The following is a 16121-nucleotide window of genomic DNA, read 5'->3' as shown; positions in this document are numbered from 1 at the left end:
TTTACAGATTAAGCTGATAATGTGTAGATAAAACTGAGTCGGTCTTTTTTTTTCCTTTGTAAAAGGTCTCTGGGAAAATTTGTTCAATCATTTTCTTTTCTTTTTTTTCTTTCTTTTTAATGACGGCTTTCACTTTTACCCCGTTTCTCCCCTTCGATATTCCTAGAATCTCAGTCTTAACGTAAAGGAACAGATTTTTATCGCAAACGTGTACGTTTACGTGGTTATGGGCCAGACTGCCCGGTTCTCCCCCTTTCTCGGGGGGGTTTCTTGGTTTCCATTGGCAACCGGTCCCGTGTTCACGAGAACAACGTCTCCCGTGGACTAACCGCGCCGACTTGACAACACGAGTGGCGAGTGGGGAGGATTTCACTAAGACATGAACGATATCGCGGTCAGTATCTTTGATTGTATTTTTCACTTTGTGTCTTTCCGTCTATTACTCACTTACTCACACACTAAGAAACTCCGCTGCAGCTTGCGTTGCCGTGGCAACTCTGAGCATACCGCTATTGAATTGCAAACATGGGGGCCCAGGTTTCTGTGTTGTCGGGACGCTCAGATAAAAAAAAAGAGAAAACAACAACAACAACAAAAGAAACAAACAAACAGACTCGAGTCTAAACTAATTTTTGTATCATTTTGTTGGCGGCAAAAAGTTAAAAGGTAGGTTAGAGAAAGCCACACAAGAGGGCCTAATTCAGTAGATGGACTGGTCTGGTTCTCTTGCTCTGGAAAAACAATAAGTGAAAATGTACAATGTACAGAGGCAGTCCACAACGTACATAATATATAACCTAAAATAAACAATAAATAAAAAATTTAAAAAAAAAAACAGAAAAAAGAGAATCTAGATCCACAAGAATTATAAAAAGCGTGAATAAGAAAAAAATGAAATTGCAATGAAATGAAATAACCTAACCTAACAACCACGTCGACACACTTTTAAAATAACGGCCCAAATTTACATTTTAGAAAATATTTTTACATATTATAAAACAAAAATTGCATTACCATAACCCATTTACAAGGTGTTGCAAGGTTTGCACCTCCTGGCCACCGTAGATTATATGACATTCATTATTATTCAATAATTTTGTCAAAATATGACTTAGGCCATTATTTTATGAAGGTCACAGCGTGGAAATGTGCAAAAACAATAGACCTGAGTGTCATCTGTCTCTCATGCACACAGATGAGGAGATGACTTGAGGCAGGAAAGACTTCCTGTAGCGTTGCTTGCCTGAACCTTGCACCGTTGTCTGCCTATCGAATGGTGGAGAGGGTGGTCAGGGTTATCCATGACTGATAATAGTGTTCACCGTCCTCCTCTCCATCACTTCTGCAGAAGTCTCCGTCTGCAGCCAATGATTTGCAATAAAACATCATATTCACAACGGGGCATTATGTTTTAGTAACTCTGAACGCAGCTTTAAGTTTTGCTCACGTTGTTTCCCAGTTGTGAGCTAAATGTTTCCTTTATGCTAATATTCTGTCATATTTTACACGTCATTCACAAGTTTCTGACTTGCCTCCTCTTAAAATTTCACAATTCCTTGTTTCGAGGCAGATAATTTGATTTAGCTCAATTCCAGATATTATAAAATTCAATATCTTTTGTCTCAATATGTCTCCATATCTCAGAAAGTTTATATAATAAGTCAAATGGAAAGTATTTTTTCCCGTGTCAGTGAAGCTGATATTTTAATGCCAACGTGTTTTTAGTGTTTTTTTTTCCTACTGAAAACCATTTCACATGTCACAGTAGGCCTTTTTCAGATGTAAATAATGATTCATAATAATAATAATATGCAAATGATTAATTCAGCTGCTTTAATTTCCATTTCAAGCACGCTAACTCCTCATCATACTGTCATAGCTTCGTGGGGCGTTATTAATGTCAGCTATGACAAGAACTGATAAATGAAATATGAGAAGTATTTAATTTTTAAATTAGATTTTTTTCTTGTTTTTCTTGCTGCAGAGAGAGAATCAGAGACGGCTTGCTGATCATGACTGCTTTGGTTCGACCTGTGGTGAATGTTTCAGAGCTATGTTCGGACGGAGACAAGTTCCTTGAGGCTGGCGAGGTGGAGAGGGCCACCTCCCTCTACATGTCCGCCTTCAGGACTCACGCCACCTCCGCTGTGTCCCACATGAGAAAACTGGAGAAGTCCAGGCTAGGCTGGGTGATCTCTACTCTGGAAAGCTGGCTTGACAGTCATGGGGAGAACCAGTCTGCTGAGGGCCTTAACAAAGGTCTCGCGGCGGTGTTCCTGTCCACGCTCAGCCCCAACAATCTGTCTGCGACCATTTTCAAGATGGAGTCACTTCTTCAGAGTGGAGGGCAAAGCTGTGAGGAGATCTTCTCACGCTGCACCGCTCTGCTGGAGGGGAAACGAAACCCTCGTCCAGAAGGTTCGACTCGTGTTTTGCTGGAAATCACTCGGGCCCTGGCTTGTTTGCTCTCAGAGCAGCACAGATGCAAGGGACTGAAACTTTACCTCAAAGCTTACCAGAGTAGCAAATGTGAAACTATCACACTGGTGAAGAGCCGACAAGCTTTGCACATGCCCAAAATAGTGAAGGCCTTTACAGACAAAATAACACACAAGCTTCCCTCTCTGCCATTTGACATCAAATGGGCACCGTCAAAAGAGAATGATGAGCTAGATGTAGAGGTTTCTACAACTATTGAGTTTTTGTTGGCTATCTCACCAGTTAATAGAGAGGTACAGGAGCTTCAAGCAGCGTATTTGCTCATGACAGGCAGGTTCGGGGACAGCGCAGAAGTGTACTCTGCGCTCTTGTCAGATAGCACCACGGACAAATTACTCCAAGGCACCCCTGAGAGGACGGCCAGACTCTTAACGAGTCGAGCGGCGGCCTGCTTCTCGGCGGGTGGAAGGACAGCAGAGGAGTGCAGAGATCTGGGAGAGGCATTTGAGGTCCATCCCGCCACTGCAAGGATTTACTTCCAAAAGCTCTTCACGGGTCACGGTAATGGAGCGGCCGCTCGTAACCACCTCCGCCAGCAGGCGGAGAGAGGCTTGTCCGCTTACAGAGAGAAGGTCCTTGTCCGTGCAGACCTGCGATCCACTGAAGGAGTTGAACTTCTGGACCCTGTGATCACTCAGTTGCGGACTCTGTGCCATTTGGAGCCTGACGGGGGAGGCAGAGAGTTGCGGGTCCGACTGGCTGACTGCCTCCTCCTCAGAGGGGAGCACAAAGAGGCTCTCTCTATCTGCAGCCAGCTAGTCGCTGCTCAAGGCCAGCAGAGCTATCAAAACACAGTCCAGGTCCTTCGTGGATATGCAAGACTCCTCTCCGATGACCACAAGGGGGCGTTAGAAGACTTCCAAGCTGTCATTGAACACGACACCCCCCACCCGTCCAGCTGTGTGCGGGCGCTTTGCGGCAGGGGGCTCCTGCGCATGATGGGTGGTTTAAACTATCTCACAGCTCTGGACTATGTGACAGCGAGCAGGTTGCATCCTCAGGAGACAGCGCTGACTGTTCGCTGCTTGGTGCCATGGAACTACAGAGGGCTCCTGTTTACTGTCCTGCTGGAACAGGGGCGCGTCATGCTGGAGGGGACTGGAGAACATGAATCCAAGGCTGGCACTGGTGAAGACTCTCAACAGCCCCAGCGGGAGACCCAGCTACAGGCCCCGTCCAAGAGAGATAACCACAGATCAGGGTATGATGTTTGTCTCACAGAAGAGGTCCCGATAATTACTGTGGATCCCAGGATCATTAGTGGTCGCCAAGGCAGCAGCTAATGGAGATCCATCCTGTTACAGCTTACTGTTTCTGAGCCACTGATACAGTCGAAAATAACACCCTTGCTTTCCTTCTTACTAAAATTGAAAAGACCTGCGGGGTGTCCCCCACCCACCCAGCATTCTGCTTGAATTCTGTACTTATTATTCTACATACCCCAATGTGACTTCTCTGATTATACTGTCAGCTCTAATTTCTGTTTCCTCCCTGGTGCTGGACCTTTGATTGTTTTGTACACTAGGACTCCCGCTGGTGTCCAGTCCCTGGCTGCGTTGCTGATGGAGCTCCAGCCCAGTGCTGATGGGCCTCAGACGCTGGCAGCAGACGCCTTGTACCAGCTCGGCCGGGTGGAGGAGGCCTACCGCTTACTGCTCTCCATCGGGCCCACAAATCCCCGGGCTCCTGTCCTGGCCCGCCTTGCTCTCCTGCAGCTGCACAGAGGCTTTTTATATGACACCAATCAGGTACATAGATAGGAGGCATCAACAAGTTTTAACAAAGTGTATTTAGGAAATCTGAAATGGTTCACGATTTACTCAACATGAGCTAAAAGCCTTGATCTGGGATTTCACGATTCTATTCGTCATTTCTGCACATATAGCAGCAGTCGTTAAAGCTGCTACATCAGCATAGATCTGTTTTGCAGCACCTCTTGCAGTGGTTTCGTGTTTTAATGCAGAGTTGCAGTGTAGTTGTTTTCAGTAACTTGTGCTAATACGGTCACATGTTAATTAAAAATGGAACGGGGACTGATTAAAAACAAAACAAACTGCTTGTTCAGTTGCCTTAGGGCGAAAAAGGCCCCATGCTCTTCTCATTCACCTAAACTGCTTTCTGGACACAGCTTCAAAGGACGTCTGTTCATTAAATAAGGAACCACAGGGACTCATTTTCACCACAGCTAATGAGATTTCTTAATTTATAGATGAGCTGATGTAGCCGTTGTCAAATCTGGTGCTACCACAATTCAATACAGCAAATCTAACCCTGCCTCACTTCACCAACCGCAGCCTAACAAATAAAAATATACTGAATTTGAAAATCAAGATAAAGATTATTTCTCAAATGACATATGTTGTTTTTAAGTTCAGCATCAATCAAAAATAACTACAGGGCCGTGTACTACCTGTGAATTATCTAGGGTTGGTCACTTTTGTTTTTTTTTTTTAATTTTTGTTCCTTAATTATACAGCTTTTATTCTGAAATAAATGTTCCCTTCAGCTGCTCAAAAAGCTCCTTCTGTGTGGAGACACCAGCTGCTTGCGCCCCCTGTTGGCAGTGGCACAACACAAGGACCGAGCATTGCTACAGAGACACTGCCACTCAGCTGCAAAACGCATCCTGGACGTCACGAAGGACGAGGGCGCCGTCAGGGAGGCTGTGGCCTACCTCTCCATTGCTATCATGGCCTCTGGTGAGAATCTGATTGCTCCGTTATTGATATTTGTTTATCTGTTGCAATATGTTCACATAAATACCGAGTCATGCATTGATCCAAGAGGACTGAAATAAAGAGAATAGAGGAATAAAGAGAAAGGTAGTTAAAAAAAATATATATATATTTTTGATTTTATTCATGATAGTTTTCCTTGCAGACGTATGCCTTTTAACACAAAGCAGCCGGCTATTTCCACACACATTTACACTCAGTAGAAGTTTCATTAGTTACACTGGTGAAAAATGCATCCTAATATAACAGCCCTGTCCCTAATGAACTGGCAAGTGAGTGTATCCTCTGTATATAGACTTAACAAAGAACAAAAATGAGAGTTGATAATAGTGCATGTGTAGTTAAATCGATCGAATGTTTGTGTTTTGTTTTTTTTTAAGCTGGCGAGGCAGCTGACTCCTTGCTGGAGAGAGCGAGGTGCTATGCCCTGCTGGGCCAACGAAAGACAGCCATATTTGATTTCAGCGCCATCCTGAAGGAGCAGCCGAAGCACGTGCAGGCCCTCTGTGGAAGAGGCTTCGTGTATCTCACGCTGAATCAACAGAAGGTACGCTTGAGCTAAAACACTTATTTCATATCCTTCGGTGCATTTCTGTTGTTTTGACTGGCCTGCTCAGTCTGTATAGCACCTTTTGTTTAGATCAGGGCATTCCAAGTGGTTTGGATATGATATGAGTTTAAATGAAGGCGGTAAAATGGAGAATTAAATAAAACACTAAAACAGCACAAGAAACATATAGTAGGTCAGTGCATGAAAATTAAAAGCTTCACCAAATGTTGTGAAACTGTTGTGGTTGACAACAAGACAAGCAGAAGTTTAAAGAAAATGCTGACAACCACATAATTTTTCCCTATCAGAGACAGTCATCTAATTTTTCTTTCTGAGTAAAAATACATGGTATTTAAATGTCATGCCCGCTTTAAATCTAATCTGTGTTTTTTTCTTTCTCCTGCAGAAATGCACTCATGATATACTCGCAGCACTTCAGATAAACACAGACATAGTCATCAAAGACATCCTGTCACTCAAGGACAAGGCCCAGAAGCTGGTCTGTGACTGGCTGCATCAGTTCTGTCGTACCAGCCTGTCAGACTCTGTGGTCGCCAGTGCTGTTCCCTGCCACGAGGAGCAGCTCAGAGAGGCTTTTATAATTGGTGGAGCTCTGATCAGGACCGACTGTAGAGACCCCAGATGGCATCTTCTCTATGTGGACATACTCTTGGCTAAAGGTGGGAGGGTAACTTTGCCAAACTTTGCTGCTAGTTTTTTAATTGGCATCATTGCTGTCGGTGGACATGATCTGGTTAGGAGGTCGTGGTCTAGTCTGTGTGGTGTTTCATCATTAATTAAAATGAATTGCGCCTGCCAAGCCTTGTTTACAGCGGCCCTGACGCCTTCTGTTACGGTCCATCTGCTGCAGGCGACGTTAAGGCAGCGGGCGCTCATCTGTGCCAGATATTTGGCCAGGAGCCAAGGGATGCAGCGGCCCAGGCTAGGGTGGGTGTGGTGGAGGCCTGGCAGCAGAACTACCGCAGCGCAGCTCACAGGCTCAGCAAAGTGGCCGAGAAAGATTCCTCCGGTCTGGACTTCTTGCTGGCCCTGATCCCATTTAATCAGAGAAAATGCATGGCTCAGGTACGCCTCTGTGCAGATATCCCACATTCAGTACTAAATTACTAAATCTGCATTTTTTTTTTTTTTTGTACCACAATCTGCAAATTAGTTTTATCAGCAGTAATTTCAGGAAGAGGACTAAGAAATGGTGGCAGATAAACAGCACTACAATACAACATTGTTTATTGATCTAGCAATTAGGTAGAAGCACCTATTGTGAATGAAGAGTACATGTAAACTGCGTATTAATTGTTTGGCATTTACACTGTGGCAGGCAGCAGCACAGGAGGCCAGCAGTGTGTCGTCAGCTGGTCAGTGGGACCAGGCGCTCAATCTCCTGACTGTGGCAGTACAAGCTGTGGGCAATCACAGGCTGCAGTACCTGCGCCAGCGGGCAGCCTGTCTGGGGCAGCTCGGCTTGCACGAGCGGGCCGTAGCTGACCTGGACAGAGTGATCCAGAAACACGGCAGACCCGAATCTAGCTGCTGCGACGACCCTCGCGTCCGGGCGGAGGATCTGTGTCGGCGAGGTCGCAGCCTGGTGCTGTGTTCCAGGGAGGGAGCGGCCCTGGAGGACTTCGCCCAGGCCCTGGAGCTCCACAGGGAGCACGCCATTCAGTGCGCGGAGGCCGGACTTGGGAGGCTGCGCCTAGGTGAGTGCTTCCTGCGGGGGGCGCTGCAGCAGTACGGGGAGCAGCAGCTGAGCAAAGCCTGGACGCTGATTGAATGCGGCCTCCTCGTGGACAGTGAGAACACGGAGCTGCGCAGGCTGAGGGCGAGGGTCAAACGAGAAGTGGCCAGCCCTTGTAACGTCAACTAGCATTAATGTTTACAGAATCAACCTGGACTCAGGATTTCAAGCTGAGCTTATGAAGTGTAACCATGTCTGTGCCTTTACCAGAGGAACCATCTAACTTTTATTTCATGTTTCATAGGACAGTTCATATCATGTCTTCCAGGTTCATTTTACATCTACAAGACTAACAATGTTTGTTAGCATTAAATATATTTAATATGAGGGGGGCAGTAGATATTTAACACCACAATCAGATATGTTTGCATATATAATTCATACATTTGTGACTCAAACATCAGCAGAAATTGAGAAAAAGGCAATAACATCAATTATTATTGTGATATGATTACATGTTATGCTGTATGAAATCTTACTGCATATTTAAATTCAAACCATCACACCTAGATAAGAGATTTCAAAAAGTGTCAAATGTGCAGGTTTGATGCTTTTAAAATAGAGAAAGCATTTCTTTAATCATATTCAGGGTATCAAACACAAATTTAGTAAGCTTGATTACAGGAAAACTTAAATAATTTACTGTAATTACTTCATGATAGTGATATTAATATATTAATATTAAAACCTAATGTCAGTACATTCTCAATCCTGTCTGTGCGCCTGAAGTAGCGTCATATAGCAATCAATTTATGCGCACTTAATGCATGTCTGTGCAACGTGTACTTCCTTATTACACAGACACAGTAATGTATTGGGGTTCCATAGTGCCGAAGTAGGATTTCTCCCACTCACTCATGAGGTCAAAGTGCAGTGGACGGTCACAGAAGGTGCAGGAAGCCGTGGCTGGGCTGTTGAGCGGGAGACCCACTTCCTGCCAGACCTCCACCAGTTTCTCTGTGAATAAGAAACGACATTTGTGAGAAAGAACTGTTTTTTTTTTTGTTTTTTTTTGTGCCTAGTCAGCAAATGCTTTTGACTGATAACCTGTGGAGAAATGTCATTTTACTGGATGAGCTGGATGCCCAGACACCCAGAAACGCTTACAAAGCAAAGACGCTCCACTAAAGATAAACATAAATCATTTGTCTCTGCCACTGTCCCCACTTCACTTGAGTGGGAGTCTGCTGGATCAACTCTGATCCTAAGAAAACCCACACTCACCCGCAAAGTAGTCCATCATGTCAGGGTTGTGGTGAGGGGACGGGGCCAGACGCAGGAGCTCCTCACCACGAGGCACCGTGGGGTAGTTGATGGCCTGGACGTAGATGTTGTGTCTCTCCAGCAGGATGTCGCACACCTTGCTGTTCAGTTCAGCATTACCCACCTAAACAAAAACGGACCACAACATAAGGGCATGATTTCATTTAGCACAATCAGGCCACGTACACTTTAATATGCCTAACCAATTAATTATTTGTGAAATTTAAATGGAACTTTTTAATTAAATTACCACGCAAAGGATGAATTAAAAAAAAAGAAACTAATCAGTCTTTTTCAAATGAAATCATAAAATAAATGGTATCTGAAAGAGATTGACATGTTACTCAATTTAAATGCAAATTTCAATGTTTTCTGAAATGCGTAAATATAAACGTCCATCATTATTCCGTCTGATTAGTGCTTTAAGAGCTCAGAGAGTGCGGACATTTTGACTCATAACTATGTCTCGATGTGACATGTGAAAACATTTCTTTCCATGAGAAATACCTGTCAAGAAATCAGGCAAAATTTCCTACACTCTAATTATTGACTTTAATTTTGAGGGTTGACATGTTGACAATTATAATTATAATTGTCAAGCAGTAATCAGATAGCGGAGGACCCAGTAGCGGTGCTCAGTCTTCTTACCCTTATAGGGATGATGTGGCTGGGGCAGTTGACAACAGGCAGGCCTTTATCCATCAGCAGCTGCCTCATTTGTTTGACATTCCTCTGGTGGTTTCTGCGGAGCACCTGCCCCTCGCGGCTCCTAAGGACCCGGACAGACTCCAGGGCTCCGGCGAGGACCATTGGGGGCAGGGCGGTGGTGAAGATGAAGCCGGCTGCGTAGGAGCGCACCGTGTCCACCAGGGCGGCGCTGCTGGCAATGTAGCCTCCCACACACCCAAAGGCCTTACCTGGAAGAGCATCATGACAGACTGTATGTGAGCTGAGGAGATTAAAATGGTGAATTTACACTAGAAGAGACATAGTTTTAGGTAGAAATCCCCCCAGTTATATACTTGGATAATAGATTATTAATGAGACTTGAAAATGAAACATTTTCTAAAACTGAAATGATTCAGAATATATGCTTGGATTTTAGTGCCTGATTAAAATGTTTTGTTATTTCTTCAATACAAGGTAAGACTCTCACTCACTGCATGTTTTTACTATGAAGTGAGCTGAGCCCAGCTGAATTTCTGCCCACAATGTACTGTTACTGTTTATCTTACACAAGCACCAGGTAATGAGATAGAGTTATATTTTGAATTCAGAGAGTATAATCAAAGCAAGAAACGATGGGTGAATAGGATAGAAACGCCTTTAACATATCATTGATAAATCATTGATTGTCCAGTGGATTTTTCACATTAAGTCTTCTAAAATCGCATGTTTACACACAGAAATCGAGTCCTATCTGATTGAACATAAGCTAATTATCAACATTTCCACCAATCTGAACATAGGATAAAGCCAGGCTCACAATTCTTGTTAAATTGTATTGACATATAGGGTTTATAGAGAGGCAGAATTAAATCAGAATAAGAAGTGCCTTTGCTATGTTTTTAAGAATATTAAAAACTTCCATTTTTATGATGAAAATTAGATAATAATTACGCTCATTTGCATAACTTCCAGTAGGAAATTAATTTGGGATGATGTCTTTCCATTGCTTTTAAAGAAGACATGTTATGGAAGCAAACCGTTTGCCAAAATACTTAAAATGAATGCTGTATTTAGTGTGACCACACAGCATTATTTATTTGTTAATGGAATTTGAGCTCCTTTCATTAAGTCCCAAATTAACACTTGCATCCCTGAAAACTCCATGGTTGTAATCCTGGATTAGTTTTCCAGGGATTTCTACCTAAAACTTTACCATCGTCATGAAGTTACACACAGACTGCCTGAGGACAGTTTTATCAGGGCAGCCAGAGAGGGAGTAGAGCCGACACCCAGCTGATAAAACCTCTGCTTCCTCTGATGAGGACTCAGTCCTCTCCTGTCCTCATTTAACCAACAGGAGAGCAACATCTACGCTTGTTGAGAGTCATTGCTGTTATGCTGGCAATATGACAACGTCAGTTAAGACGAGGGAGCCCATTAATCAGAGACTGTTTGAAGATGTTTGACATGCCCTTGTCGGTGTTATGGTGAAAGGACTCGTTAGTGGATGACTGATGTTCTTCTAATCAAACTCACCTAAGGTCCCGGAAACAATGTCGATCTTGTGCATAACGTTGTCTCTCTCGCCCACTCCAGCTCCGTGGGCTCCGTAGAGGCCCACAGCGTGAACTTCATCGACAAACGTCAGGGCTCCGTAACGATGAGATACATCACAGAGCTCTTCCAGAGGACATATGGCACCTGACAGCCCCCAGAGAAGAAGGTGGTAAAATTAGAACAGTGCATAGGTGAAGGGCAGCGAATTGGAGCAGCAAAGGTCATCGCTACGTAAGATCTAAATATGTGTGTCACGCCTTTTTGGTGTTAGTGCCTCAGCCATCCATTCAGTCTGCTTAAGTCTGTGCTTTATGGAGCAGTCACAGGTGTAATGTCATAGAAAAAGAAAATAGGAGAGGGTGATAAATGACTGAATAAGAAAAAATATAAACACGCTTCATGAGCTATGAATGACGATGTAATGATCAGTCCCCAACGACAATAATTTCACATTAATGAAAACACGCATTGACTAATGATATTATGATTGGATCACACTCTGTAAATAACATTGAACAGAAATAATTTCCCCCATGTATCTTACTTGCCTTCCAGGTGCGTTGAAGGAAATATGAATGATTTGCTTTGAGCAATAAGTTATTTTAAAAAGCCAGTCTTATTTATATGGGAAAACAGTGCACAAAAACTATAAAATAACACCGAAAGGAATATGTGGTGAGGAGAGTAAACAAAGGTAAAAATAAGATTCCTATTTTTTATATTCCTCGGGGCAGCCACTGTGTGACTCAGTGACAGCTTTGCACACGCTGCAGTATCTCAACCAGCTTCATAAGGTTTTCAGTTGACACAGACAAACATGGACAGCTGGGATTTCTTGCTTTCTTAATGTGTCTGTCTGTTGTATTGTATCAAGGTAGCGTGATCTATTCAGCTGCTGTAGTCAACATTGTTATGGATAGAACTGCCCAACGAAAACGAGTTCCCTCTAGGAAATGTTCACTAGATTTACAGTAAAAGCCTAAAAAATCACAACTAAGAGTCGTTTAAACTTAAGCCCTTCTCATTATAAGGGCTTTAATTTAAAATTGGCACCTCGCCATTATTAAGAGACCAATTTAAATAGACATTCATATTAAATTTTGCAAAGAAGAAGAAGACAAAAGACTGGACCAAGAAAGAATGGACTTAAACCTGGTGCAAATCTGAATTTAGTTTATGCATTTGTGCAATACAGGGAATGTGAATGGATAGTCTAGTGTGTGGTTAGTTTTGTGTTCAAAAGCACAATGACAAAATAACATTACTTAGCGTCTACAGTCATCTGAGCTACTGAAAGTAAGGATTATAAAACATTATAAACCCTTGTTTTTTTTATCATACTGCATAGGTATAAATCTGTCTTGGCTCTACACTAAACCCTTGAACGAGTATGTGGACACACTGTGCATTCTGATTAAGTTCAAACATCAGTAGTACACAAAGTAATAATGCCTCACCGTCCATTGAGTGCACCGTCTCAAACGCCACTATTTTTGGTGTCTTGGGGTCCGAGCGTTGGAGCAGTTCCTCCAGGTGGCGACTGTCATTGTGGCGGAAGATGAAGCGTTTGACTCCGCTATTCCTGATGCCCTGAATCATGGATGCGTGGTTCCCGGCATCGGAGTAGAACTCGCACCCTGTTTGTCACAGTGAACAGGTGAGATGACTTCCATCTAAAAGCCCTGAAATACCTGGCTCTGTTGATGAGACTCATGGCTCAGGGGTCAGCATTTACCTGGTAGCATCTTAGCCAGAGTGAAGAGGGTGGAGTCATTTGCCACGAAGCAGGAGGAGAAAACCAGAGCTGCATCTTTCCTGTGCAGCTGGGCGAGTTCCCTCTCCAGAGACACGTGGAAATTACTGGTTCCTGAGATGTTCCTGGTCCCACCTGCTCCTGCACCGTGCCTCTCCAGGGTCTCACTGAAGACACACAGAAAAGCAGAAATGTATATACAGATCGTCCATAACATTATGGCCAATTGCCTAATACTGTGTAGGTATCCCTTGTGCCTCCAAAACAGTTGTCACATTAATACCAGGTCCAAAAGTTTCCCAGCAGAACATTCAATTGTCATAAGGTGGTTGATGTTATTTACTTCTCCTGTCAGTGGTTATAATGTTGTGGCTGTTTGGTATTTATATAAAAAGTAAGAAATAAAATTTGATCAAAATAATGGCTACACGTGGTTTGTCTTTTCCTAAGACAGTACATTTTACTAAAGTTAAAACAAGATCAATGGTCTTCATCTTCTCACAGGTGTAATACCATCATCTCATTAACCTCCTGAGACCCCAGCTTTTGTTTGCGATGCATTTTTAATTTCTCCAAGGTATTTGATATTAGTAAGTATAAAAACTAAGCATCATTTTTTAACAGGAAGTAGTTTTTGAAAAAAAAAATCATGTCCTCTTATGTGGACACAGGGATTATTTCACTGTATATTACAAAAATGTCACCAATGTGTAATAAAATATAAAACTCTTTATTTTAATACTGAATATTGCTGTGCAAGGACAGAAATTATGAAATCGCAATATGGTGTGGCTCATTACCATTGACAGAACTAGTTAAGTTTGTACGTCATATTAGAAAAGTAAATAAGCATAAATAAGCAAGTTTCAGCTGATAGAATTTGTTCAAGTTTTGTAGCTTGTCCCCATTTGTCCCATGACTGGCTGCAGAATGAAGAAGTTCATGTCCCCATATGAGGACGCAGGGTCTCAGTTAACTTTCACTTGTTAACTGAACTACCTAACCTTAAGATGTCTATCCTTACTTTCATTATTCGTTAAATCACCAATTTCATCCTCTGGGAACCGCCTGTGCAGCATGTTGAGGCAAGACTGAGTAGTTGTTATATATAAGTGTGGTGTGTAAGTGTTCATGGCGGAGGACCGACCTACAAACACGGCCATTTCTAAAGGCCATGACCTAACTACTGGCTTTACTTGACTGCTGTGTTTCATTATTTACCCTCTTTCTCCCTAAATTATTTTACGCCGTCTTATTTTACCTTATGGCACTGAGGACCCGTGGGTGCCTGCTCATTCCCAGATAGTCGTTGCTGCACCAGACGGACACCTGGGAGCCCTCCCGCCCAGAGACGGAGTAATCCTCGGCGAAAGGGAACTCCTTGGCTCTCCTGTTCACCGTCTTGAAGACCCTGTAAGTGTGGTCCTTCTTTTTCTCAGCAATCTTCTCAGTGAAGAAGAGATCGTAGTCGTAGCAGGGTCCGACTGCAGTGAAAAGAAAGCTTTGAGTCAGAACTCCTGAACTTAGTCACGGCAGATGTTACACAAAATGGCATATTAAATGACTAATACTGGCTTTCATCGTACCCATGTTGTCTTTAAGGAGATGGGTGACAGTGTTGGACTGAGCTGATGTTGGCAACACTGAATCCTTTAAACCCTTCAACAGAGACGTCATCAAACCTGTGGGAGATATACATTGAAAGTTATGTTACTTCTGTGTTGTGTGTTTGTGCCAACTACAGCTGGTTAATTCCTCCCACCATCTTTAACGTCCTCCTGGACTTCAGGGCTGGCTCGGACCATCCCGATCTGCGAGGTGACGAACGGGCATTCCTTCGATGCGGCCACGGCCACCTGAACGGCGGTTTGAGCGAACAGCCTCCTCTGTTCCACCAGGAGACGTTGGGGACTCTTGGGTTTGCTGGGCGAGAGGCTCAGCTTGGCCTCCAGAGATCCCGGGCCGACCACAGCGATCTGCCGGGCGATGATGGGGCACTGGTCCGCCAGAGACAGGAGGGAGGCTCCGGTTCTCCTTAAAGCTGGCTTTGGAGCGGACTTCAGGAAGGGGCAGTGATGGAGGAAGGCCGCCATGGTACTACAGCTGTTTCTACTCTAAAGCAAACACAGGGAAATCATTCAACTTAACATTTATTTGCATTCAGACTACGGGAAAAGACTGTTTGATGTTCTTTGTCGGAACTAAAATAGTAAACCACGTATTTTCGGATGGGCAGAATGTAAACTGAAGGCCGGGTGACGCAACTTGAAATGGTTCAGTTTGGCACCAGAGAGCATTAGGTGCCTCCTTCTGGGTGCGGCACGTTGCTGCTGCTTATCTACACTCTGCAGGCACTCGAGAGCGGCCCTGAAAGACACCACCAGCTGAGGCCGATCACTTCACGAGCCGCCAAATAATCCCTGATGCAACACATCAACTCTCTCGATTAATAGGTATTTCATGCCCTTAAAAGTTTTCCAGCCCCAGAGAAAAAAAAGAGAGAGAGAGAGCATGGGACGCAGTGTTCTGCTACTTCGTGATCTACAAAATTATGAGAATCTGTTAAGCAACATAGGGCAGATGCATATTTTGCGTCGCTATCTACTGCGGTCAGCAGATAAGGCAGTTCTTGGGATCTGTGGGCTTTTCTTGTGGTTAGATGTCATCTTTGTGTTGGTTTATTACGAGCCATTTAAACACCACTTGGTAGGTTCATACGTGTGTTTCTGTTGCCTTAATCACTGTCAATTAAATTATATTACATTTAATTTATGACACTGAAACGTGCACAAATCCATCCTCAAAAAGCATCTATTAGCGCCTGTAAGTAAATTAAGTCAAGTATCTTTCCTCTCCATGACTCTTAGCAAAAAAAACAACAAACACAGCTGGATAAATAAATAGGTAAATACATCCACTATGACTAAATGTCAGAATAGCACCACTATAATATCTAAACCGTGTCAATAATGAATCAGTGAATTAAAGCCAGGAAGTCGGGATGCTCACCTGTTGACCTGCACTGAGGACGAACTTCAAAACAGCGACTGGGCAGAACGTCAGAGAGTGTCAACACTTAGTGGCCAGATGCTGTAGAGTATTATGTAATCAGCTCTGGTCCCGTGTGGGTGTCGTCTTTTGGGGGCCACAAGGGAGTAGTTTTTTGTGTGAGTGGGAGGGGCAAAAGAGGCTGATAGGGCTCCGTGACAGTTGTGACTCACTGTGGGGTGTAAAACGAGTGTTATACTGTTTCATTTCACCATCTGTAGATACTGTGGGAAATAAAAATATTCCTAAGATATATAATATAACATATAATATAATATAATAGTCACACAG

General features: G+C 43.5%; 2 protein-coding genes across 3 annotated transcripts; one reads left to right on the top strand and one right to left on the bottom strand.

Annotated features, from left to right (window-relative positions):
* The first annotated feature begins 125 nt into the window (after positions 1-125).
* Positions 126-8149, top strand: ttc34 (tetratricopeptide repeat domain 34). Its single transcript, XM_047600978.1, has 8 exons — positions 126-394; positions 1985-3700; positions 4025-4247; positions 5006-5198; positions 5615-5781; positions 6191-6464; positions 6656-6870; positions 7124-8149. Exons 2-8 carry the CDS (start codon positions 2013-2015, stop codon positions 7667-7669), a joined length of 3306 nt encoding a protein of 1101 aa, XP_047456934.1. The 5' UTR covers positions 126-394; positions 1985-2012; the 3' UTR covers positions 7670-8149.
* alas2 (aminolevulinate, delta-, synthase 2) lies at positions 7743-15941 on the bottom strand. Of its 2 annotated transcripts, none has more exons than XM_047600992.1 (10): positions 15792-15941; positions 14545-14896; positions 14369-14464; positions 14044-14266; positions 12765-12949; positions 12487-12666; positions 11009-11173; positions 9452-9720; positions 8765-8927; positions 7743-8497 (listed from the first exon to the last, which is right to left on the bottom strand). In XM_047600992.1, the coding sequence occupies exons 2-10, from the start codon at positions 14873-14875 to the stop codon at positions 8334-8336; spliced, it is 1776 nt and encodes a 591-aa protein (XP_047456948.1). In that variant the 5' UTR covers positions 14876-14896; positions 15792-15941; the 3' UTR covers positions 7743-8333. The 2 variants fall into 2 exon arrangements, with proteins under 2 accessions (XP_047456948.1, XP_047456957.1); XM_047601001.1 differs by having other exon boundaries at positions 14545-14891; positions 15792-15926.
* Positions 15942-16121: the final 180 nt, after the last annotated feature.

Source organism: Mugil cephalus, chromosome 1 (genome assembly GCF_022458985.1).
Source record: "Mugil cephalus isolate CIBA_MC_2020 chromosome 1, CIBA_Mcephalus_1.1, whole genome shotgun sequence".
NCBI classification, from domain to species: Eukaryota; Metazoa; Chordata; class Actinopteri; order Mugiliformes; family Mugilidae; genus Mugil; species Mugil cephalus.
This window is presented reverse-complemented; position numbering and strand designations above follow the sequence as displayed.